The sequence below is a fragment of the Tyto alba genome, unplaced genomic scaffold (assembly GCF_018691265.1).
Source record: "Tyto alba isolate M040663 unplaced genomic scaffold, T.alba_DEE_v4.0 Super-Scaffold_8, whole genome shotgun sequence".
Classification (NCBI taxonomy): Eukaryota; Metazoa; Chordata; class Aves; order Strigiformes; family Tytonidae; genus Tyto; species Tyto alba.
In genome coordinates, this window is record NW_024881329.1 from 16622668 (window position 1) to 16650313 (window position 27646).

A 27646-nucleotide genomic window follows, 5' to 3' on the forward strand; every position below is an offset into this window, starting at 1 on the left:
TTTTTCTTTTTGAGAAGTAAAGCTCAGGCTTCATGCCAGGAGTTTTAAAAAGCAGTATCTGTTTTTCTCCTCTACTAATATCCTTGTACCTCTCTCTGCATCTCCAGTAGATTACTTTAGGATAGGTTTCATATTTCATACCACCTGATCTCTGATGAGAGTATTCTGCAGAAGACTAGAGAATGTTACTTTATGATGAGCTCCATAAAGCATGCCAGCACAGTTTTCAGCCACTAAGATCACTTGTCCAACTCAAGTGGTTCCTGTGCTAGGTCTATGATACATACAGATGCTTTTGTCTTTCGGTTTCCTCACATTACACTTGCTTTTCAAATTAAAATTATTTTATCCATATTTGAACATTAACAAATTAGATATATCAGCTAGCAGTTGGATAGGTAAAAAGACTTAACACTTCTGTGTCAAAGCCAATTTCAGTTCAAATGATCCTCCAGCAGAGACTGAGTGTCTAACAGAACTGAAACACAACAAATATATCAAGAAAGAAAAGTTATGTGGAACAGACAATGGACAAACAATCTAGGAAAAGTAAAAAGCAAAACTCTAAAAGCTGTCAAAGAAATTAATGAGTGCAGCCTAGGAAGGCAAAGGCAGACAGGGAGAAAGAGAGCAAGAAGGAAAAAAAAAAAGAAAATTAACCCATTTCTGATTAAGGACAGCTGGACCAAAGTGTCCAGAGTGCTGCTGTACATCAAGTGTCAGAGCAGAAGGTGATAAAAATAACTTGCTAAAGCAGGGACAAAGAAAGTAAGAGTGTGCACTTAAAAAATACAGTTTTATGGAGTAAGCTAAGAGTTTCAAGGACAGAGGGAGAACACATGGACACCATATGCATGAGCATTTCGAACTGATTAACAAGTAAGAGCAAAGCAGAAAGATAATATAATAATCAGGGGACTAGCTAGTAATTTTCTATAGCATTGCAGACTTTATGAACTTGGGTAGGTTACTTTGTGCCTTAGCCATTCATTTCCAAAAAAAGAACAATATCCCTACCTTTAAGGAGTGTGCTTAGGTTAAGTATATTAAAATTTGGAAGCCCCTTACGTATAACCTATTAGCAGAGATCAGAGAAATAGCATAAAAAATAACTAAATCGGAAGCAGGAAGAAACATCATATTAAATGAGTGTTTCAAAACCACTACAATGGACCGTAAAAACTTAAGTAAATTCAACAGCAGCATAGCTCAACAATAAGTGTCTTTGGAAATCCCACCTTGGGCAATTTGACGGTAAAGGTACTGAGCTTGAGCTCGGGAAGGAACATTACACGATGACCAAATGCTCTTTTACTCAAGAACTGTCACAATTAAACTGAAATCAGAGCAAAAACCATTTTCACTCATTATCCAGTACAATTAAAAACTGAATGGAATTTTGAATCCAAGTGACCCTTTGCATATTCTAAATGAAAACCCAATGATGAAAGAACCTCCTGAGTTTACAGTGCAATCTTACACCTTTTGTTCAAATGCAAGGCATTAGAAAAGCGTGGCTCGATATTAAAAAGGTCACTGAAAACTCCATGTTAATAATCACAATTAAACAACTTCTGAATTGTTTCTGTCTGGTAACATTTCATTTGGAACAACCCCCTAACAATTTAATATTTACTGGTATGTATCTATAAACGTATTCTCAAAACCATTGTAAGCATAAATAGAAGAATTTGGCTACTTAACAGCCTCAGATTGCTTACAGTGGTCAAAAAAAAAATCCATCAGAAAGCAAGATACAGCAAGGGGCTTTTTGTAGGAATGTACTCTTAGGTACATAACTAATTACATAAGCAGGTTCATTAATACTAATTTAAAATTATTCTTGTGGTTATATATTTTGATAGCCTGAATCTATAGTTTTTCTTAGATTTTCTCAACTCTTCAGTAAAATTTCTCTTTTGTACACATCCTAAACATGACCTCATTTGGTTTGTTCCAACATTGCAAAAAACTATCCTTTATGGTTATCAGTATTACGGACTACGTTCCTCATCGTTTCTTTTATAATTAGCTCAGCAGTGGCAGCAACACCAAATTTTACACTACTGAGACAGTTTTCTTAATAGCATTGAAAGCAGTTGATGTATATCTGACTTTAAACTGGGTCCAGATACAGTTTTGCTTGATTCCTATCCCTTCTGCAAGATGGTTCTGTAATAAAACTGCAAAGCCCAGTATCACGTATGAGAATGGCTAGTGCATGTGAGAAAGGAAGGCGTAATTCCTCTGCATCAGGCTTTATTAAGCTTTCTCTCTGTGAAACTTCACATCACAAGACAGTGATATGGAGCTATAAATGACTTCTGATAAAGTTAATTAAAATATGGAAAAGTAATTACTAATATCTGAACTATATGGCTTCATTTGGATTTCTAATGGCTTGGAAACAGCAAAGGCTAACCAGCTGCCAACAGACTGCAAGTCACATGTGGCTCATCAAACAGCTGATGTGAGCCTAAATCTGAAGCATGGAAAAACACTGGAGCAACCTATTAAGTAATCAACTTGTGAACAGCTAGAGTACATCTAGGCAGCGCACAACTACTGAAAAACTCCCTGAAATTTGTCAGTAGTGTGCTATCAACCTGGGAATGGCTACCCAACAGGTTTTTAGCAGGAATCTGTAATGGAGCTTCTCTACCCTCTACCAATTCCATTCCATACCACTGTCATTGACTTAGACTTCAGAATGGCTAATGAGAAAAAAAAAACAGAGATGTTTCTAATCTCGACAGGATTTGCAAATGTTTTTGGAGCACACCCAAGATCTAGAACACCCCAGATGTAGATGATCTTCACAAACTGGGAAAGAACTAAATCACTAGAGAAAAACTCTAGTGCAAGACTAGAAAACAGGGAGATCTAGAATGACCCACTCAACATCATCTTCACAAATTGGGAAATCAATGTGGAAAAAGATCTAGATGCACAAGGTAGTTTTACTGCAGACAATGATATATATCCATTTTTGAACTGCATCCTTAAAAAAAGGTCTAGGCAAACCGACAGGAGTTCAGTAGATAGCAGGGAAGAGTTGTAAGAGTTCTAGAAATCCTGAGAGAAAAGATTAAAATAATTAGGTTTGCCTAGTGTAGAGAATGAGAAAAGTGAGGGAGAACCTGATGACAGCTAGTGAGCATTTCCATGTCCACCAGGAGAGAAGAGGTGCCTAACTTACAGCAAATGAATACTGCAAAGAAATAACAACTGCCCCCGCACCAACCCTCCCTGCCAAACATTAAGGACAGTTCTAGGTAATTGCTGAATACACATACTTTAACACCAGGTTAAATATCTGTCAACTTTAAGTGTTTTAGTGGACAGGTGGGACCAATCAGTTAATTAGGTCCCAGTGCTTTTAGGACTGCCACAGTACTTAAGTTATATACATTAATTATTTTTTAGCTTCTCCAGCAAACAAAAATCAAGAAGGTAGAGAATACTACACAGCAGCAATAAACACAGTAATTAAATCCAAGATCTCCTTCAGTGCCTTTCACAATAACATGGCAACAGACTGTATTCCTGGAACAGTGTCGACCTTCTTGCATCCTGCACGAACAATTTTACCATGCCCACAGACTTCTAATTGGCAGTGACTTCTGTCTTAAATAGCTAAGGCAAATTTAGTAGCCAAATACATAGGACTTTTTCAGAAAAACTAATAAATACCATTTTGTATATGAGAGATCACTATCTTGCTATCTATTTGACGGAAGTTTCTCTGGTAACAAAGTTAAATATTTCCAAAACAATGCTTTCTAAATATGGGTACAATTTATTGGCGGTGTTTTCAAATTAGACAAAACAAGCACCAGTGCAACAGTAGGATACTGTTGTGCACAACACAGGGAATCTAATATGGAAAAATGAATGGAGTGTATGTATCAGTAACAATAAAATAGGAATGATACTGCCGTGATTCATCAACCTAAGATTTCCAACTAGCATTTACAATGGGCTTGATGCTAAAACCCTCAGACCTTTCTTTGGAAAGTGCAATGCTTTTTATAAATTGCACAGCATTTTAAATAACACATTGTCCTTATATGGCCTTAAGGCACAGAACTTCCAGTCACTATAAAATCTAGCTTACACTTCTAAAACCGTATCAAGAACAACAGCAGCAACAAAAAAAATCAAAATACTGAGAACTTTTCACTGATACCACATTTCTCAAGTAGGACACCTTGATTGTCAGCAGTTTTTAAAAAAATTAGTACTTTAATGAATACCACCTGAAGTGCTCATGTTCTCTGAAGAATCAGGATCAAGATAGGCACCACCTGGCATGGGGAAAACTCATGAACCTAGTGCTGGTGTGCAAGTGGCTTGAGACATGCTAAAACAGCATCAGAAAATGGTCTAGTACCTTCACACTGTGATTTCTGGTCTGTGCAGTAGACACAGCCTCTTCCCTAGAATAGTTGGTGAACTAAGTTCAGGGAAAAAGGCATACACAAATTCAAAGTGGAATTATATATATGCCATGACAGAAGAAAAAAATTTGTATGTACAAGTAATTAAAGGTAGCCTATCTATCTGTTTCATCCCTCCCATCACCTTTTCCCTGTAAGCTGATGTCCTAAACATTAGGTCAAGTTGCTCCCTCTCCTTATTCTGCACATGCAACTGAATTCTGTATTATGTAGTGCAAAAAGGACCAACTTCAACTGGATTAAAAGCAACTCCCTAAAATACTCCCAGAACACCCTGTGGCTTGTTGATTGTGAAACCCTCCAGAGATACACCAGAAGTCTGGATCCCCTCATGTTGAGATAGCCCACTCCGAGCAGCTGCTCTAACCGCTGAGCAACCATACAAAAGCAAAGCTTCCCTGCCACTTGTGTTCAAAGTGGCCCGATACCACCTTGGATTTTGACGGAAATAGCTTCTGTCTCTAACTCCAAAAGAGCATTTGGGGCTACAAATTCCAGGTTCAGCCACAGCAAGGAATACAGTCCAAGTTAAAAAGATTTTCATCATTGTTATTTCTTCCCTTTGTTTTTTTGATCCAAGTGTCACAAGCTCTTTTTAATTCACTCTCCACCAACACAGGAGGATATTATGTCCTTCCCTGTGGGCTGCAAACTCCACGCGGGGACCAAGATCTACAAAAGACAGGTGCCAAAAGATTTGGTATCAGTCCAATTTCTGGATCTACACTCAAAATGTCACAGCAAGAATATAACTTCCCTCCCTCACAGGGGATGCCAGATGCCTGCGCAGTAAAATGGTGAGGGCCACATTGGTGCTTAAGATAAAATATCCAAAGAGGCAAATAATCACCCCCACAGGACATGTCTATAATTCTTGAAATATTTAAACCTAGTGCAGTGTTTAAGACTAAACCTTACTAGGCCTGTTATCAGAAAGCACTTCTACACCTGAACGTAGTTGAAGGTTTTGCAAGATAAAAATGCTTCAGCTGCTGACGTACCATCTGGCAGCTCTCCGTGCATCCCATTCCTCCTCCCTTGAGAGGGAGGGACAGGAGAAAAAGAGAGGAATAGTGTCCTTGATAAAACTGATCTGGAAAAATCTCCCTTTAGATGTAGAATGACATTCCAAATTACTACTCTGAATGACAAAACCCTGCATGCTTATGTGGGCAGAGGGATCAAAGTTGGATCAATAAGAATAACAAAAAAGGACTGTGTTTATTCAAGATAATGAGTAGTAAAACAAACCTCACTGGTTCACACCTTAAAAGGTACTGGTCATCTGCTAAGACTGCCGCCCACATGAGGTTAATGAAAATGACAACGCTGAGCATTTCTCCCACCGATGAAGTTACACCAAACTCAAAATTATCTGAAATTCCTTTGGTCAAAATCACTCTCTGTCTAAATATAACAAGCTAGAATGAAGACCCTTTCATCTTCAATATATAAAAAAAAATGGGGTTTGTTCTACATCTGCATAAGGGTTAAAATCACCACAGTATTGCCCTTGCTGCTATAAAAGACTACCACCGGCAGGATCTCTGTGATTATAATCCGTTATAAGATGAGAAAGTATTTATGAATAGCAATCACTTTTGCAGGAATGTAAATTTCTGTGCAGAAACCAAGGCGTGTCTGGGAGAAAAAGCAGCATATAATGAGATTTTGCTGACATTTCATAATCACAAGGACAGACTCTAGCACCAGGAAAAAAGGAGTACTTGTCTCTCTCTCAAGAACAAGATGTGATGCGCAGGTTGGTCGGTCTGCTGCCACCACCCTGCTACCAATACTTGTCTGTGTCCTTTCCCTGCTCTCAGTCCCTCAGGAACTGCTACAATCATATTTGTCTGGCCTGAGCAGCCTGATACGTCACCCTGTCTACCAGCAACAAAAGTGCAGCATATCCTAAAATTCAGGGCACAGGGCCAAAAATGCCCAATCAGGAGTCACACTTGTCTTAAATGACTAGGGTTCAAGGCCATAGATTTAAAAATCTAGATGGTAGGGATGATCCGTTATTCCTTGAGGAAGGAAAAAAAAATATATATATATATATATATATATTAAAAAAAAAAAAAAAAGAAGATAAGGATCTGTCATCATTTCTTTATCCCAGTATAATGGGATTACCTTCTAGTGGGCTCAGATACTGGTAGAAGCAGCTTGTAATGTCTATGGCTGTTGCCAAAATACATCATGCTGCTGTATAGCAATCTCTATGTAACATTAATCAATTCTGCTTGCTGCAGCAGACCATCTGCTTTGCTCACACCATAGTACGCTAACGCATACTATCTGCTTACACTGCTGTTGAGCACACTGGGGCATCAGCGTACAAGGCAACCCGAGCCATGCAGAAAATGTTACTATGCTGGCAAAAATTAGAGCTGAAGAACATACATTTCTCCTCCTTACACAGGAAGCAGCATATATAAAAATAGGTTAGAAAACTGATACACATTAATGGAAAATCTAAAAAATGCCTATTGATAATGTGCTACATGTATAATGTCATGCACATATAACATTAAAAAAGACAACTCCACTTTAGTATTCATTTCCTACATTATTTAATTTAGCTGCACTGAGAATGACATACATGTTGTAATTTAACATCAAGCACTGCCTTCCATTCACTCCCTACACAACTACAAATGCAATATGCTCACAGTGCATGACCAAACACAAAACACATTCAAGACAACCAGTGCTCCTTCCCCATCCCAGGCACACAACCCAAGGCATTGCAGTTAGCACCTGCAGAAAGACCACAAAGAACACACCCATAAACAGCATCTCTACCATCTTCCCCTCTGTAAATCCCCCAAATTCAAGCAAGGCAAAAGAGGAGACAACACAGGCAAACAGCACACACAGCACCACCCCTCACCACCCCACCATCAGCTCCACCATGCTGATAAAATCACCCCTTGGTAACACATGCCACTATGCAGAATATAAAACATCCCACCACTGTAGACTGATGTTACTACACACATATACACCCCCCCACACCCCCTTCTCTCGCTGCTATTCCCACCACTATCTGCCTCAGAAAACCTGCTGCAAACATTCAATATAGAAATGAATTCTCACATACACCTCCCCAACATTTGGTGCCTTCTAACCTGTGTGTCAAATCCATTTTCTACCGAGCTACTCTTCCTTGGTGGGAGTCCATCTCCTGCATTTTCTTGTCCGTTAGGAGATTTGAGAGGAATCTGGCTGGAATACAATGGCTTCGTCACCTCCACCTTGTTCCCAAACTTCAGGTAACAGGGCTGCGGGATGGTCCTGGCCGTTGGGACATGCAGGATTGGAGCAGCGCTGTGTACGGGTTTAGGTAGTCCCGATTTCATTTTGGAGGCTACCAGGATGGCTGGCATTTTCTCTTTCTGCTTTCCTAACACGTTTCTGTCAGCAGCAGCAGAGACAGCAGGCAGGGAGAGAGAAAAGGACACGTTGGGGAAGCAGCCTGGTTTACTGCAGGGATCACCAAAATGAGCTTAGAAATCAGAACAAAAATTAAAAAAAAAAAAGAACAACCACACAGTTTAAGCCTAAAATATCTCCCAGCTTTATGCCAGCCTTCCACCTGTTTCCTCTAATTTTATTTTCAGCTCTTCACCACTGTCCTTTTTCCTATTTCTGCTGTTATTTAACTTCCTCTTTCCTTTCTCTGACTCGTATAATTTTCTCCCCTGGAAACAGGAGACTTTCACTCCATTACCGTGTCACTGCATCTCCAAAGTGAGGCAGCCTTTTGGAATTAAAAAAAAAAAAAAAAAAAAAAAAAAAAAGGAACCTGCTGCATATGCTTCCCCTTCCGTATGCACTAGAGAGCGAGTGAGCAAGCAGGATTTCCAGCTTAAGATGTCTTTCTTCAGTCTTAGCCAAGAAGCAGATGTAGCTCAGTGTGCTAATGACTGATGCCCTTAGATACAAGCCTCAGAGAATCAAGCTTCTTAAGCCTTAATAGCTGTGAACAGGACAACGATGCTGGAGCAGAAGGAGAAACGTCCACTGACAGCAATTTTAAATAAAAATATGCCAGTGGCCACAAAATTTCCCGGCTCCCCCAGTGCTGATCATGAAACCCCGGAGGGAGGGGGGGAAATAAATAAATAATAATAAAGAAAAGCATTCAGCTGTCAGACGGAAGGGAAAGCAGCCGCCACTTCATTTTCCCCTCCCGCAGTGTGGCGGGTCCCCGCCCGGCGCAGCTCCGCGCATTTTGCGCGTCTCCCGGGCAGCCGCGGAGCGGGAGGCGGCTGCCTTGGCGGCACGGTGCAGGCGGGGCGGCCCTCGGATTGGTCCTGCCTGCTGGAATCAGGAACAAAAAAAAACACCCCAAAAAAATCAAAATAAATCTCTGTCTCCGCAGGGGGAGGAGCGGTTTCAAGTCCTGCGGCGGGCTGGGAACTCGGCGGCGAAGCGGGCGGCGGGGGAGAGATGCTCTGAGGGCTGCACGGGGGCAGTTTTGTACCGGTTTCTTTTTGAAATTTCAAAATATTAATAATAAAAAAGAGCTTTCAAATAAAAACACCTGGATATGACTCATTGTTCGTTGCTATTCGGGAAAACTCCCGCTGCCAGCATCAACAGGAATTTGAATAAGCACAGTGAGTAATCCAGCCCTATTATAGCAACGCTTGGCACTTTGCTGTGAGGAGCCTTTTCTTTCAGTGTCACAGGTTCCTCCTCAGGCTGCTCTGCAGATACGGGGATCCCTTACAGCGCCCAGATCCCGCAGTCCTGCCACGCATGACACGTTTCTGGGCCGTACATATCCCCCTCTCTGCCCACAGAGCACCGTCCTGGGCCGCGGAGGATTATCAGCATGGAAACGCAGGGCACCAAGAGAGATGCCTTCGGATTCGTAATACGCAGTTTCAGTTATCACATAGGCTTCTTACATTGTATACAGGGAGGGTGCCTCAGAATAATAATCCATGAAGCCAACACCTGACATGGGTGAGAAAGGTGTATTTAAATCACAACCCCAGGTATCGCATTGTTTCCCAAGTAGGAGCACTTCCTTCAACTCCTTATTCTCACCTCACCCACCGCCTCAAGACTGGATCATTGGGTTCCAAGGATCAGAGCGATCCCAGCTAGCAGAGAGAAGCAATGAGCCTGCCCTTGAAATATTTGAAATAGGCACCGGGTGGGCGTCCAACCCCTGGAGCTATCGGGCAGGACAGCACAGCCCCACTGCCCAGCCCTATCTCGGCTGTGAGGAGTGCGTGGGGAGGAAGGCTGAAGCACACTCTGCCACCCTTTTCAAGGGGAGCTGGGTCCTGCCTACTCGACACTCTGACTTCTAGAAAAGTTTTAAATGTGCAAATCCCAGGTTTTTACATCCGAGACTCTTTCAGGTAAAAAAAAAATGAGGCATTTCTGGATAGTAGGTGTCTCCAGGATTAGGATAGCATTTTAGGAAATGCAAATGGGAATCAGATGAGACCTGCACACTGAATCCTTCTGTGGATGTCATCTTAAATGACTTATCCAGGGCTTCATAGTGACTAAGTGACAGAACTGAAAATTAAAGTCAGAACATGTGTTCTATTCATTATAAAGTACTTTCGTTCTTCAACATCGTAATGTAAAATGGTCTCTCTCCATTAACAGAACACAGTACGTGAGGGTTTTTGTTGCTGTTGCTGGTTTAGGTTTGTTTGCCTTTTTTTTTATTTTTTTTTCGTAGGTATCTACCATTAACTAGATTATTTAAAAGCAAAAGCAAAGCCTGGACACACTGTCACTGCAGTCTGCCATCTCTCGCTTAGCACTGGCCCTTAATTTCATAATTCAAGTTCCCACAGTACACATGAAGCTCACATGTTAACTACAGATTTGGTTGTTGCTGGGATTTTTTAGCACATCTGCTTTTGCATATACCAGCTTGGCAGGCTGCTTTGTATTAGCTCAAAGAGGGTAATTTTTGGTGGTTTTAGGAGTAACTGCTTTCACCCTAGTCTCTTTATTGACTAATCTCAGATTGGAAACTGCACATCTCTGTTCACCCATCTCACTGAGGTGATATTCTAATGTTCCCTCCCCTGTCATAACACCAGGCAGTGTTAACTTAAACACAACTGTATAGAAAATGTCAAAGCCCAACAACTCAATAAAGAAAGTCAGATTTACCATATGAAAGGACTGGTAGTTATGGGAGCAGAAATGTGTCAAATGCTCCAATACCATTTCCATTGTTCAGTGCTGAACACTCAGCCTTGCTAGCTAAAAGAAGGTTGGGCCAAAGTATGAAAAACTTGAAAAAGATCCAAGTCTGAAAACAAGGCTAATTTTAGGTCTGTAATAAAATGTAGTAATGTTTAAAAGCTATTAGAAGATCTAATTGACAGCTTTATGTTCTGTTCTTCACTTACACGTTTTATGAGGTTCAGGCCACCAATCCCAGATACACAGAACTTGCCGGGTTTTGTTGTTTTGTTTTCATCTTGGAAAACTGGCTAGGTTACAGGATACCAAAACAAACACAAAGTTAATTTGAGCAAAAGAAAAGGATTCCTTTCATTGCTCCTTGAACAATTACTGAATCTGATCCTATGATGATGGTGGATTGAATATTCCACAGCTAGAGGAAACTATTTCTTGGTGTGCAGTCCTGCCTACTTTAGTGAAGATGATGTCTTCTGAATATACTCCATCTACACTCCTGACAGTTATTTGGCCAAATCAATAACATAGACCTGTTCTTTACCAAAGCTTAATGTGAATTCCTGATAACACATTTGAAGAGTGGCCTAAAATCACCACTTCTCTTATGTATTCAGTAAAAACCAGCTATTTAAGAGAAAAGTTTGCATTAATAATCCATTGTCACCCGATACCTGTGATTGTTTATGTTATGCACATTTTGCTTTATATATCCAAACACTACAGTCTACTGCCACTGAAATGCAACATACTGTATCCAATGGCAGTGCAGCCATAAGGTCATAAATTGTTAACATACCACATTAGAGGCTGTATCTGCAAAGATGGGCAACATCAATTTTGGTCTCTCTTTGGAAGTGACTAGGGGCTTTTGGTTTTGCTTTTAAATAAATATATAATTGATTTTACACGTTTTTAAGGCTAGGATTTTTAAAAGAAACTACTTCTCTTCAACAGTCAATGGGATGTGGGAATCTATTTTCCTTACCTTCTTTGAAAAGCCCATCCAGTTTCCCCCCTGTCCCTGTTTCGAATGACCCATATTTCTCTAAGCTATGAGGAAGTAATATTAAAAAGCAGGCAAATTATCTAAAAAAAAAGCAAGAGCTTCATTCCTTCCTGCCACAAATGTCGGATGAGCCACTAACTAGGGGAACATTCCCTTGCAGCTTTAAGTTTGATGATTATTGTTGCCTAATCACAACATGCCCCCTTATCTGCCTGTGGTCCAGTGAGCATCCATCCACATCCCAAATGGGGGAATATGGAAGGAAAAATGCTATAAACAAGCACTTTACTTCCTTGGTAGAAGAAAAAAAAAAAAAAACAACCCCACAACAACTACTACACAAAAAACCCTAGTGACTTGGCTTACAGGACTGATTTTTAAGCTCAGGAGTTGCCATTGCTCAGGATTCAAGCTGTGGTTACTTAGCACCGTGTAGCGTTATCTCAAGTGCCAAGACTCTGGTGTTGAGAACTAGCTTAATATTCTCAAAATTTTAGTGAGCAGACTCATGTGAACTGGAGACCTTAACACATCAGTGGAAACTATTTGAATACTCTAAAGTTCAAGAGCTTGTAGGCAAGTCAGCACATTGCCCAAAACAAAGCCAGTAAACAGAACAAAACCCAGGGTCAACTGCTCTTGAACAGATGATCTTTATGAATGAGATGAATGTTTCAGGAACAGTAAAACTATTGAAGCTGCCTTGATTGCTCATACACTATCAATTAACAACTGAACAGGGTCTCTAGACCCAAGTGGAAAGAAAATGCTCATATGGATTCCATGTGGGTACTGCAAGTAAAATTAAAAGCTTTATGAAATGTAGCAAAGGATCAGAGAATCAGACCTTCCTTTCAACTTGTGGTTAATATCCATCCTCAATGAAGCCAAATGTTACATTAGTGTAAGTGGAAAAGCTATGCAGAATTATTATATCAATTAGAACACCTCGTTACCTGGTCTGGTGCTTTAGAACTGCTGATGGAACTAAACTCAAGGCTTGAAAATACCTGGATCAATGCTATCCTTGTCTTTTAGGCATTATAAATGTATCTGAAATCTCCCAGAAAATTGTTTTAAGCCAAGGTGAATACTCCTAAAATGCCACCATGTACTGCCAGTATCAGAAGGCTTAATTGTTCTTACAAAACCATTCTCATCAAACTTTGCTACTGCCAGGCGGCCAGCTGTCCTATAGACTGTGGGGTTAGTCAGCCTTGGTACAACTCCATCAGTGTCAGTGAAGTTATGACAGGAATAAATATGGACCTATTTTTGGTACTGCAGGCATTTTGCACATTCACATCCATCTTTTGTCCCTGATCAAAGTATCGAATATGTAAAAGCCTGATCCCACCTACAGATTTACATTACTGTTTCAGGAAGGAACCCATCAAGGTCTAAATGGGAGCAAGCTCCTAATTTTTTTGTTGTGCCCCCACAAGAGGAAGGGTAAAGGTTAGAAAAGAGGAATGGGGGTAGAAGAATTATATAATTTGGCATCCTCTCACTATAGCAATTATAATCTGTACATGTGAGTTCTTTATATAGAGGAGAGAGAAAAGGAGGAAACCTTGGTTCTGTTCCCAGTTCTTTTCACAGAAATCTTGTCTGCATTACAGTAATTCTGATCTAAAATTCCTTTTGTAATCCCCTGATACATTTCTAATTCACACTGGGTTTAATTCTACCTCATTCTACAACGGTGTCATGTTTTAACAAGTACACAAGCTAAGTTCCACCTGGACAGGAACACCAGTTACACTCATTTTCAGAAGATACATAGGAAGTTTCACTAGACACACTAGTGATACAGGCAGACACTTTTGCATGGTGACACAAAATGGTGCCATTTTAAATGAGCATCTTCTGAACAACACTCGTATTTAATCCTGTTTCTGTACCAGCACACCTCATGGTTTTGTAATATAAGTATGAACAGTAGGAGCTGTTCATGTTCACAACTGCACTGAAATACTTTTCCCACATCTTTTCAGACTGGTATTTTTAAATTTCATGATGCATTTATCATTGGACTACATGGCCATTTTACATAAATGTAACTCTGGTAGTGCTTCACTCAAAAGCTACATAAGTTTCTATTGCCATAGCAAATGCATTTTGATCAACATCCACATCTTTGACTTCATTATGTTTCCATTGCTTTTGGATCTGTAGCCATATCAGTTTCTCAGAATCTAATAAAAACTGGGCTCAACCGGCTGGAGACACACGTACTGCAAGAGGTTCTGCGATTGGCTTTGAAAAGGTCCATCTCTCTGGCTTTGAATGTAAAGGTCATTCCTCAGACTTAAACTCATCAGGCACATGAGTGAAAGGTATGAGGAATGCAAGCCCTTATTTCAGTTAATGCTTTCTGCAGTGTTGTAAGATTTAGATGCATATTGTATGTCTACACTGTAATTGTAGCAGTAACCACTGTGTAAAACATACATGCGTGAATAATCTTTATGATCCTAACAGACTAGCTTTGTCATGCCAACCTATAGCTCACCTTGACTTACATATCTCTTAACATCTGTGACTGTAAGAAGAGACAGCATCTTTCCATGCCACTAAGAGCACCTGGAATAAATATTTTAATACCATTTTAGAAAGATCCTTGCAAATCACATCTTCCCAACAGAGATGTGTATCTGGGAATTCTTAATCTATTCATGTGTCCTTTGTTTCCCCAAGGTTAATAGCACTAGCTCCTGTATTATTTTATGCCTGATTTGATATGGCCTATGGCTTCATGTATTTACAAAAGCAAAAAAACCATCTGTGACTAATGAGAATATTACAGAAGGAAGGTGACAATGATCCAAATACCACGAACTACTCTTGTCTCGAAGAACCATCAAATTAAGATGAAATATGAAGAGGATGACCTAAAAAGATGCTCTCTTCCCTGTGCTGCTACTCTCCCTACCTTCTCAAGAAGTGGCAGGGGAAAAAAAAATCGAGTACTTATAAGCTAACAATCTCACATCATCAGGTAGTCACCTTCTGTAACCTTGTTGTCCCTTACTAGCACATTTCAAATACACCTGCTCCATCATCTGAAAGACTTGTCAGAGTCTAAAGGTAGAAACCATCTGAGAAGCAGATTGGAAAGAAATGCTATATATCAAAGTCTTTTTTTTCAACTGGATCTGTTTAAGCATTCCAACCCAGCCTCAGCTGCCATCAATCTCTCCCACATCAGCAGTTTTGAACAAACACAAATTGGCCAGATTATCATTAAGCAACTTCAGCTATTTTGTATAAAGCAAAGTATCACTATTCAAACTAAATGGCGAGAGTCAGATTTTCACCTGCTTTAAATCAATGTAGTTTCTCTACAGCCAATATCAAAATTTGACTTCCAAATTAGAATTATTTATTAAAATCTTCTTTAGATAACTATTCCAATCCTATCCTACACTCACATTATCCCCCTTCACATCACTACACATTACCAATCAATTTGTACTAAAAAAATCCTCTTGGATATTGAGCCCATGCATCTGGTTCAGTTGATGATGCACAGTGCAGTTCTGGAGCCATGGAAGTAGTGCTTGTCGTGCTCATCAACTGCCAACCAGATATCAGAGAACAATAAATACCGTCCCACATGTGCAGGCTTTGCCAAGTACACTTCACAACCAAAGTCTGTGGGCAGCCGCTCTTCTCCAGAACCCCAAAAAAGAGAGGCATTCCTTTTTTTGAGGCACAGAGCAACCATTCAGGAGTGGTTCACTGCTGGAGGTCACCTGCACCATATAATGTCACAATGATTAACTGCAATGTTATAAAGACCAGCTATTTCTGAATGTGTTACCGAAAAAACAAACAAACAAACAAACAAACAAACAAAAACACAAAAAACCCCAAACAAACAAAAAAAAACAAAACCCAACCAACCAGTCTAGATTGTTCACAATGATATAAAAGGAAACACAGAAAGTGCTTGACACAATATCCTGATATGAACACTGCTTACCTCCGCAGCTGCTTTAAGGAAAGATTACTCCTTATTTGATGTTTATAGAAAATAAAAGCACATCCTTTGAAGTTAAAATCTGGGGTACACTAACAGTCCTACTGAAATTTTTAAGTCAAGCTTCTTCTGATTTACAAAGACATAAGTCAACCTTCGTCCCAACAGCCATGACCATTCTTGAGACTCAACATCCAAAAAAAGCCCCAATCTGTCACCTCCATCTCCAATATGATGATCTATCTATCACAAGGCAATTTGACAAGGATTATCTCATACACCGTGGAAAACCAACAGAAATTACTGATTCATTTTGTGTTTAAAAATCACATGTACATTTGAGGGAGAGGTTTACTTGCACCTGCCAAACATCACGCTCAGTTTTAAGACACAAATCTTCAAAGATCACTTTGCAAGGAAATGTACAGGACACAGTTATTCTTGAATCTCTCTATTAATCTAACACAAAATATTCAAAACAAAAGTGCTGCAGGGCCACCATGTAGCCTCATGCATGGCATTATCAAGCTTCCCTTCTCAAATTTCCTTATAGTTCCTTTGCTTTCTCATTCTCCCATTAGCAAACTGGCAACTAACCCTCCTACTTTTGTAATACTGATTGTTAAAAAGTTTTTGTAATATCTACCACCCAAAAATGACATAAAAAATAACTGAATGTTGTCCTAATATTTTGTTTCATACCAAAACAAAGGAAGTTCCCAGTGGAGTGATTAACAACATGTTTGTTGCGTTAAACAGCTTTGATATTTCAACATTTAATCATGTTTACTTTTTTAAGCTGACAGGATATTGTTCCATCCTAAGGTTTCCTGCCACCCTGAATTTTATCCATGGTGCTGTATTGAACTCACACTGTTTAAAGCTACAGTATAAAGACCTTACAGCGTTGCATTTACCTTATACACCCCATCATATGATTTTTAATAGTGCTACTCTTAGTGTTTGGAATATATTGGGAAGGTGTCAGTGTCAAAACAGCACCCAGTCCTACTATGTTGTATCACCCCCAAGGAAGATCTGGCTGATGTTTGTTATTGGAAAACAAACAGCAAACAGAAGGTATAGCACTGAGAGACAATTTTTCTGTATTTCATATTTCCTCTTGTCATTTTAGTAGTAAGATCATTGTAATACACAGCCTTTTTCTGGATAGATGATACTTAATTGATGGAATGATTTTCTGCGTTCTGAGAAACAATCACCTCCTGTATCAGAATTAACATGAGCTTTGTTTATTCCAGCAGTAAAACTACCTATATCCAAACTAGTCCAAGATTAAAAAAACAAAGACAACTGTCTGGAAACTCAAATCGCTCCACTGTAAAAGCAGTAGCAGTCAATCATTCCTGTCACAACATTAGTATATTATTGGCTGTTGGCAAATGGGTCAGCTTGTCATAGGCAAAGTATTTATCAGATGCTGTTTCCTTCTATCCCTGTTGGCACATGAAACAACGATGTTGCAGATGCTGAAAGAGATGCTGCTGAATTTTAAAATGCATCCATCTGTTTAACTTCCTAAAATGACTTTAAAGAGTTGGATACAACAAACACATCTGCTACCTCAGCATAATAAAAAAGATCATCTGGAAAATAACTGGCAAATTATAAACCTTTCCAGATAGCAATCCACAACCAAGTTTCAATACATGTGTAACATCTGTTCCACTTGCAATTACACCTTGGGGCTTTGCACCTCTGGCTCCCTGAAGAATTGAGGCAAGTTCTGACCTTAGTCGTAACCAGCACTGCATCTCCTTATCTTACTGTTAGGGATTGTTTAGGAAAACGTCACTGGGCATCCATCTATTCAACTCTGTCACCCCCCAAAAGAGCATATACTTCACCTACTCTCAAACACTCAAACACGACCCCGTATGGAGCCATACAAGTCCTTTTGTTAACAGGAACTCAAACACCCCAGTGGCAGCATGGCAGCAAGGAGCTGTTAATGAGCTGGGCAAATACAGAAGAGGACAACTGCATTTCTAAGAAGTGAAACAATGTTCATTTTAATCGAGAAGAAACTACTCTGTTCCACTGCCACTATACAAACTGGTGAGAGTTCAGCAAAGGTGTGAGCAGGATGGCCAGGCCTGGAGCACTGACACTGGGAGGAGAGGCCAAGGAACGGGGCTCATCCAGCCCAGAGAAGCGATGGCTGCACAAGACAGAACCAGGCTTTACACAGCAGGACAAGGGACAACAGGCATAAACTGCAACAAGAGGTTCAGACTGGGTCCAAGGAGAACCTTTTGCTGCAAGGCCAGCCAGACAGCGGCCCAGGCAGGTTGTGCAGTCTCTTTCCTTGGACGTTTTCAAGGCCCAACTGGATAAAGCCTTGAGTAACATGGTATGATCTCTCACGGCTGACCCTGCTTTGAATAGAAGGTTAGACTGGAGACCTCCTGAGGGCCCTTGCAATCTGAATTACTGCAATGATTCCTAAATAAAGTAAAAGGTAAAATAAAAAATAAAACAGTAATAATAATAAAAAAAAGTCTATTAGGATCCACTGGAAGAACCTAAAGTGGAAGTCAGCTATAAACAATAATCTGGTCCATCACAAGAAAAGGCTAAGGCAGGAGGTCCAGCAGAAGATACCAGTAGATCAAATTTTAGGAAGTAAAACTGTAACACATGTTTAAGTGTGATTTTTTCTTTCAGTTCTTCTTCCACATCTCTCACAAACACAAATGCGTTATCACTTTGAGTTATGTGAACAAATGCTTAAATTTGCAATTTACATTAACCTACTCTGCCTTAGTGATTTTGACACAAAATGCAGACTATAATGCATTTTTTCACCCTAGGGTGTAACACGTGTAAACTGCAGCACCAGGACACTTCAGTAAGTTCCTTTGCTATTGACTGCATTCTCAGTAATATTCTTAAGGTATCCCGATGTCATCTGCAGTGCACAGGTAGAGAGCTGGTATGACATAAAATAGGAAACACAGAAGCATCTTTCACCGATTGCTGGCCACCAGAAAGGCTGGCAGGGACATAGCGAGGTACTAGATATCGCACCCAAGGAGTCTGTCCTATCCACTTGAGAGGCGAGGAGAAGACACAAGGACACCAGCAAGGCAGCCCCTGGGGAATATGTTACCAACAAGCTGGGAAGCAAGAGAGGTGCTCTGGCTAAATGCAAGTGAAGTACCAGCTGAGACAGACTTTCAGTAACAGAAATTAGTATTTGATACACAATATTAAGGCAAAAACTCTGAAGTACACCACTTTGCAGCCGCACTAACACTGTTATAGATGTATATAAGTGAGAAACAAATTTTTCTTTGCTGTAAATAGCTTGTGCAATTAATGGCAGTTAGCTGTTCCTGTCTTTTTCCAATCACAGACTCAGGATAAAATGGCATATTAAGTTACCTCATGCAGTTCTGGACCACCTAATGTTAGAAGAGCAATTTGGGGATGAGCTGTTACTGCTAATTATCAGAATTAAGAACCAAAATATCAATGTTCAACTTTTAGAAGCGAGATTATTTCCTATCACAGGCATAACTTTGCATTGCTCTCCCCTGCCAACAGCTGCCACTGTCATCTGAGGATTTCTGGACTGAAACTTTGAACATCGAAATGCCCTCATACAGAAAACCTTTCAAAACGTTTTGGGTCACCATTTTGGGTCCTTCAAAATGAATTAGTTTATATATCCTTGGCTAATTACCTTTTAGTCCCACTGCACAGATGCAAAGTATTTGTGTTTCTATTTTGTCTTTTCTTTTTCATTTTCAGACAGATACCTCCATGTCCAAACTTATCATCATGCTTCCACCATGATGTTAGAAAAATAGTTCTTCTGGACAGTATCGCTGCTAGTATAACAATAAAAAATTAAAACCGTGCATGCATATGCATGTGTGCACATGCACACATATTGCAAGCTGAATAAAAATGTGGTGATGTCTAATTTGGCCTGAGAAAATCAGAACAGCACTTCTACATAAACAGGAAAAGGTTCGACACTATTTGCAACACAGCATCATGAAGTCAATTCCAATCTCTCTTACACTGTGCTGAACAAGCATTTCCAATTCAAAAGAGTAATTAGCATACCATATAAAAATTAGAGCACTAGCAAATACCAAAGCTTTAACCCTGCATTAGCAAAGATCAATGAGAATTCATCACTGTAAGCCCAACAGGAGCACTTGCTGCTCAAACACACTGGGAGTGCTGGGATAGGCAGCACTGTGACTACGCCACTAATGTTGCTCATAGGAAGCTTCAAATGCCATTAGGGAATAATTAAGTATCAGGTATAATTTTTCTAAATATCATCATCATTTCATTAAAGCTGATTGAGATTTCCCACTTTAATACCTCCTTCTCAGCTGCTGATCATTTTGTCAAACTTGAATACTCTGGGTATGAAGCGTGCAATGCCAGAGCCCACTTTGAAATGTTTTAGCCAAAGTGCCAGAACCAAGGTAGAACAATACATCACTACTCAACCATGTATAAAAGCACCAGTGACCTTTCCTTTAACAAGCTCTGGCACTCCAGAGCTTTGAACAAGGCACTTGCAATTACGTAACATAGTGACATCTGTGCCAGAAATAAGTTTAACATGGTTTCTCTGAGATGGCACACAACAGAGCCAATTTAAAAATCACTTCATTTCACACATGCTCCACAAGAACATTTAAATTCAGCAGCCAAGATCTGTCGAGCCCATCCTCCTGAATGCTCCCACAAGTGAGGATGCTTTTCAGGTACCAGACCCCAGCTGAATTGAGCACTCCCCAGCCCAGAGGGACACCCTTCTGGGTGTTTTGTGTAGTTCTATACAAAAAACCCTCTTCTTTGAGTAGTGGCAGTGACATTTCTTTTGGTTCACAAGTGCTATGAAAGACAACACTACCTGTGTCTAACTCAAAAGCTGAGTTGTACCACAGCAGAATGAGCAAAAGGAGGAATCTAACGAGAGGGGAACATAATGAAGCTCAAGGAACCTCTAAGTGAGGCTGAGAGCATGACCCCTGGAAGAAGATGGAGATGGAACCTGGTTCCAAAGAGGAAGGTCTGAAGAATGGAGCCAACAATGGGAACAGGACTGGGATGAACACCCAGGTATAAAAAAAAAGATAGCATCAGGATATGGAAGCTCTGAATCTATAAAATACTACACAGTGTATGCCCCACAATCAGGTTCATATTTTATGCACAAAGTTAGTAAAATACTCATTTTCACTTTCCCACTGTTTCAGTCGCTTATTTACCTAATAGAGATTACACCATTCCCATAATCCACCAAATCTCATCCAGAGATGAGGTGAAGGTAGATTACTGCCAATACAGTATTTAGGTGTTATACTGATCAGCACTATTCACTGTGAGGAACCCAAAAGGAAAAATCCATGGGGGTGTGAGGAGGGAGAGAAAATAAGAATTTTGTGTTTAGGGACGAATTTAGTTAAGTACAGTATGTAAAGTTTAGAGTCTCGCATACTGTTCTTTTTTAATAAAACATACTATTAAATAACTGCTTGTATCTCACTGCTGTATAAGGCCAACATAGGAAAAAACAGTATATGCTCATGACCTTAAAGACTGTATCATCATGACAAAAAGAATTTCTGTCACAAAATGCGAAAAGCAGACACTTAGGACATGTTTCTTCTGGCATTTCCTAAACTTTGGATCCTTAAACTTGACATTTCGGTAATCCTATTTATTCTTTTAAGACTTTTTGTTTCTTTAAGGAATTTGACATTGTTTCCCAACATATATTAAGTAGCATATCAGAGAACTTCAGACACTTGTACAGAAGACTCAGAGACTGCTTGTTACCTGAGAAGTCAGCAGAGCTGCCCACAGCCCGCGCGTCCCAATCCTATACCCCACACAAGCACCCCCCCACAACCTGCCCCAACCCTTTCAGCACAGACGGGATGCACACCCCTCTTGATAATCATCCCGCCCCAGGCACGGAGCAACCCGGGGCTCGCCATCTCACAGCGGTGCTGGGCTAAGTCCCACACACCTCTCTTTCTCCAGGGAAGGAGCAGGCACAAGACCAGCTCTCACAGCTGTACATCTAAAGAGAGCGAGAACGTATTATCAGCTCCGCTTGGATCACCACCCCACAGCGCAAAGGCACCGGCTGTAAAAGGCGCGCTCCAGCGACCATCACACCCTTCGCCGCAACTTCCCTCTGTCAACTGACAGCCAGGCCTTTTCCACACGTACATACTATGTCACCTGCAAACGGGTCACCAACCCTCTGACCCAGCCCCGGCAGCAGCCAGGCCTGCTCCGCATGACGGGCTGGCATCTAGTCAGCTAGGCCTGGCACTCACGTCTGGCACTGGCTTTCGGAACAGCGAGCAGGCAGGGGGAACAAATAGCAGATGGCTTTACCTATCTCCACGACAATTTAATCGCGGTGGTCTTGACGACACTGACGTGCTCCGTGCCATCGCCAGCGCCTCGCCAGCCACGCTGCAAGGTGAGCAAGCTGCTCTTTTCCAAGGGCAGCCCTTGCGACCGCCCGGGCCACAGCCCTCAAGAAGTGTTTTAAGGGTCTGCAGCCAGGACATAAGCTACACTTCACTCAAGTTTGAACTTCAGAATGAGAACAGATACGACCAGTTCAGGAAAAAGGAAGAGCGCTTTAGATCGCGGGCGAGTTGTGACACGGGAAGTCGAGAGCATGGGATGAGCACCCAGTGCCGCTGCCAAGCTCCCCTGTGAACGTAGGGAAGCTGGCCTGACAGCTTGGCAAACGCCTCGAATTGAGCTTCCCAGAATAGAAACAAGTAAAATTAGTTGCTGCTTTGGAAATGTATTTCTTTGTTTTCTTTTTATGAACTGTAAAACCGGATAAAAATGTCTTCACACTGCCCAGGGAAATGTAACAGCTATGTTAACAGGAGGCCCTCAGATACTGAGAAGTTACCAGATAGAGATTTAAATTAAACAGGGAAGTCATCTCCACTGTGTAGTTAATGCTGATCTACATTTGTGTAACATACCTGAAGCCAGGCTCCTTCACATTAAAGGGGATCTGGAGATGCCTTTACTGATATGTGGGCAAATCCAAAAGGAAGGCAAAGGAAACAACTATTCTCCTAGTAAAGAACAGAGTCTATTAAATGTGTCATCTTTTACCAGCCTCAACTGGAACCAGGAAGCAAACAAAAAAAGTTTAAATTGGTCATGTTTTAAGCTTCTTAGCAAGACAAAACTAAAAAACCCAGAGCACCATATTTGATTTTATATTTCCTGAAGAGCACAGCCAACATCCTTTCTCTAGGCTAGTCTACAAACAAGGATTCTTTGACATATGTAGCAGACTTATACACATGGATGCAGTAGCAGTTAAACAAAATAACTGTAATTATTTCGAAACCTGTAGAAATCACAACAGGGGAGTAGTTGGAAGTGGGGATGGAGAGCCAAAGTTTGACAAATGGAAAAGACAAAACCATTGGAAAAAAAAACTTTGGGATGTGTAAGCAAGTTAATGAGGATTAGAAATAAATAAATAAAATTATAATAAATAGGTTATATATAAAAATATATAGAAAACAATCTAAAATAACAGCTTTCTCTTTTGATGTATCTGTTTTGATTTCATGTTTCAGGCACTATCGAGTCCCAGACAAATCAGATAAAAAGTGGAGAGGGTTATGGAGATAAAGTTGTTGAGGGAAGGAAGAAATACAGAACTGTACTGTTTATCTTTCTTTTTGCGCTCAGTATTTTGATTCCCTGCCCCATAAACAGGAGGGTGAGGGCACTCTAATGCTATTCACAACTTTGAAAACTTAGTTCTGTTCCCTGATCCAAAAAAACCACAAAATGTTCATCCTTTCCATATTACACTTTACCACCTGGAGTCAGAGCACAAAGGGCAGCGGTTCCCAATATGTGTGTGTACACACAGGAACACGCACATGAACCTTTGTGTGGCAGAGCTGTGCTAGGAGCAGATAATTACGGCAAATAAAAGGCATCTCTGAACATAACAATGAGGAAGCAAATTCAGTTGCTAAAGGACATTGCCTGAAAACAGACCTCAGAAACAAAGAACCAGCCACATTAGAGCAATCTTTCATACTTGTATAAAATAAGTAATTGAGTCATGGACAGGGTAAAGCCTGGAAGCACAAAGGAAGATCACAAGTCGAAGCTGGAAACTGTCCCAATGGTCCAATATTTCAGCTCCCTCTTTGCTTGCTCTTCTTCCCACTCAGGGTTTAAGCATGGCACCAAAGCTCGTTATTAGTCTGTAATCAAGGCCATTAGAGCTCTTGAATTCAACCTGAAGACATACTTGGCAAAACCTGGCAAGGCAGCAATAATGAACCCCTTTGAGTAATCAGAGTATTGCTTCATAAGATGCTGATAGAAAATGGTCCCTTTGTGCCAAGGGGCCTGCAAGAGGGCTCACTTGAGAGAAAACGTTATCTTACACACTATAAATACATGAAAATAAGATTAGAGGCAACTGTTGTGACAGCAATTAGCCTACCCTGCCAATACACGCCCTCACACTCTGCCCAAATTTTTAGCTCACTAGCGACTGAGAAGCAAGAGTGACATTGCCAAACCTCCTACTTCTGTGCACTTCCCATCCACTTCTGTGATCCAAGGACTGCCCTCATCCTCACCTGACTTCACTTTGGCAATCAGATATACAATCAAGCATCCCTCCAGTATTTGTGAACTGATGCAGAAGAGGATAGCTTGTTTACTGTCCCAGTTTAACTGTATGACATCACAGAATATGTTAATCAGTAGCGATGTTAACACAAAGCTACATGTTTGAAGCATTTCCACTGAAAATTAAATGTAGTTACTTGTCAATGTTAACTCCCGTCCGATTACATAGTATTAATAATCCTAAGCATTCTGTAACATGATTGACCGCATTCATTACTTCTAGTAAGAAAGAAGCCACTGAGTGGGAGAAGAATAATAATTTTTTACATTACTCTGGGTTTAGATATTTGTCAGATAACCCAGTGGTTATTTCTATTTATACTGTGTGTAGTTGCGTTAGCCATGAATGAATATCCAAAACTGGTGCCAACTATAAAGTGGTTGCTACAGTATGCAAGAAATGCATAAGGACACACTGCAAAATGTGACTACTAGCCATAAAGCTATTGATGGACAAAGTATGGTCTACTTATTTCTGAAAGAAAAACAGAAAACACCAGCATGCTACCCTGCCTCACAATCAGGTTAGGCTGGGTACTCTCAAGAGCTAGGGATAGTGTATTTTAAAATATAGGTAACAGATGACAAAACCCTTGGGCAGTAACTTCCAGATTTGAATGAGGATGTAGACAAAACCTAAATCAAGACCTTTGTGCTTCCATTAGTTCTCTTAGCTCAGACTCTGGAAGCACTTCCCAAGGGTGGCTCAGTATCTGCAAATTGTTCTTCTCAGAGATGTCCGTTGTGAGATACAGCAAATACTGAGTGATGGGGTGACAGAAGTCTGAGGTTCTTTGTACCTGTTATGAACGGGTTGACCTCTGCTGAGACTCCTAAATTATGGTGACTAGAGAGGTCTAGCTGCTGCCACCCTTGCGCAGTACTGAGTTGCCCAAAGTCATGGTGAGAAGGAAGGAGGTGGCAATGCCATGACCAGATTGCATGCCCATGTCCCAGCCACCTGTGCAGAGCAGGGGTGGAAGGCTGCACCCTTCCAGAGGACGGCCCTGGCACCCTGCATACACTCCCACGCATACTCCCACTCCCATATGGCCTCCAAATGTCCCTTCCAACATAAATTATTTTAGGATGTTAGTAATTAAACCACAGAGCCCAAATCTTTGCCTCCCAGTCAGGAGTGCAACTCCCTGCTTTCTTGCAATAGTCTGAAACAAAAATAATAACAACCAACAGACAGACAAGTGTGCCCCCCAAAACCAAAATAATCTTAATAAAATATTCCTGTTCCCACAGCGAGTCACCTAAGCATTCAAAATACTACCCATGAGTTTGTTCTGCTGACAGCTCTGTGTTTACACCTGCTGCTTTTCCTTGTCCTGAGTTTGGCAGGCAACAAAAGCAGAAATGGAAATCATCTGTGAGCAGACAAGCAGCTGAGATTATCGGGAACAAGAGAAGCAACACTGCAACAAACAGCAAAGGTGATGGCACAGGCAAACTAAGAGCTAACATTTCCAGCTCACTGGACACAAGCTCTCATGTTGGGATTTGTATTTTGTTGTTTGTGTACGATTTGGAAGATGGCACTGGGACTCCAGTAAATCAGTGGAGGGGAAAGGGCAGCCACAGAGCTTTAACCCAGTTTAGTGACGAGTTCAGATAAACTTGAGAATTTATTGTTCATGACATTTTCTTTACAACATATTAATTGTAGAGTACATCTCCATATCTACCCTGCAAATCTGTGCATTGAGGAGCTAATTGTTTTCCCTTCAATGCTACTGAAGTGAGAGAAGAAACACAGTGACTTTCAGTAAAGAATTCTCTCAATTTCTGTCCTTCCTGGAAAGAGAAGATTGGGCAACAAGATTAATCTGATAAATTGAACCATGTTAGAGACAGGGACCAGAGTTTAGTACACCCTCAGGTAACCACTTGCATTTACATGTCTATAGCAACTCAGTAAGATCCCGGCAACACAGACATTAAGCAGTCATTTCTGAAGCCTAGCACAGGAAGACAAGGGGTATTTTGCTTGCCTGTTCACTTTTAATAATGGATATGCAATCCTTATAGTCTGTAATTTACAATTTTCTTATCAAGATCTTTTACAAAAAAAAATAATAACAATGTGCATGTCCATCCTGTCTCATGATGCTGACTCACAGACAGGAGTGACACACTGGAAACACTGACAGAGTCACAAGGACCTGCTGTGTGCCCCATCCCTAATGCATGTATGACTCCAGCTTCCCATAAAACAGCCCTTGAGCTGCTGCAGTTCACAGCAGGCCACGTACAGGCAAAACAAAAATCAGTGCTGCTCTACACTGAAACAGCCTGTTCTGAACTACACCGGTCCAGCCTCTGCCCGTTCACCTCAGCTACCCCACCCCAAATCAGTCCTGCAGTCGTGACCTTCTGCTGCTCCCAGCATAAGTCACCCCCATGACTCACAACCCTCCCTTAGCTGGTACATCCCCAAACTCACTGAAACGTGACCTGCTGTTTTATGAGGCTGTCAGGTCACCGTGATGAGTTACTGGAATAGCTGAATCACTCCTTTTCCAGCACACTCAGTGCTGTCATTGTCCCAGGTCTGAAACTCCTTGCCTCAGCGTCTCACTGCGTCAGCCTGTGCAGAGCCAACATTGAAGGTTCTGGCACCCGTTAAGACTATGTTAGTGAGGGAAGGCATTTGGAGAAGGGGCTGTGAGCAGAGCTTTATGGGCAGGGGGCATCACCTGCAAAATAAGAATTCCACCAGAGTCCAAAGAAAAGTCAACAGAAAGCCAGACTTTACTATGAGTAGATACTCCTCCAAGTCTGTTAAAAGCAAATCCTTACTAGTGGCTCTGTTAAATTTAATAATTAAACACTTAGGCTGGCCTTTTGGGAAGGAGGCAAGTCCCAGTTATCATGCTATCTCAGCAGTTCCACAGTACTGAGAGACGAGGAGCAAAAATAAATCTGATTCTGACTGACAAGCCCTTGATTCACATCTGAGGCTGACATCTACCTCTAACACCAGGTAAGTGCAGGATCAACACAAGAGGTATCAAAGGAGATGAGATATTGTACAGGACCAATTATTCTCTTACTCAAAGGCAAAAGATATTCAAAGGACAAAAGATCAAAAATATAACCTTTTTTAAAAAAAAAATGAAAAGCTTTTAAACCAGATGTTACAGTAAGGAATAGTCCCACAGCACTGAAATGACTAGAAATGGCGCAACTGATATAAAATACGCAGATTTCCCTTTCATACATTCGGCTCAACCCCACAGTTCTCAACCACACCACACAGGTCTGTCTTCTCCTACC

At 40.8% G+C, this 27646-nt stretch overlaps 1 protein-coding gene across 7 annotated transcripts in view; it reads right to left on the reverse strand.

Annotated features, from left to right (window-relative positions):
- NAV2 (neuron navigator 2) overlaps positions 1-27646 on the reverse strand; it is a 410112-nt gene that overhangs the window by 219567 nt on the left and 162899 nt on the right. For 3 of the 7 annotated variants that reach the window (XM_033006871.2, XM_033006870.2, XM_033006872.2), the window contains exon 1: positions 7598-8650. The exons of 3 other annotated variants lie outside the window; for them this stretch is intronic. In XM_033006871.2, coding sequence (XP_032862762.2) covers positions 7598-7855 — 258 coding nt within the window. In that variant the 5' untranslated portion in view covers positions 7856-8650. Of the gene's footprint in view, positions 1-7597; positions 8652-27646 lie in introns of those variants that run through there. One more of the 7 variants, XM_033006869.2, reaches the window with a different exon arrangement.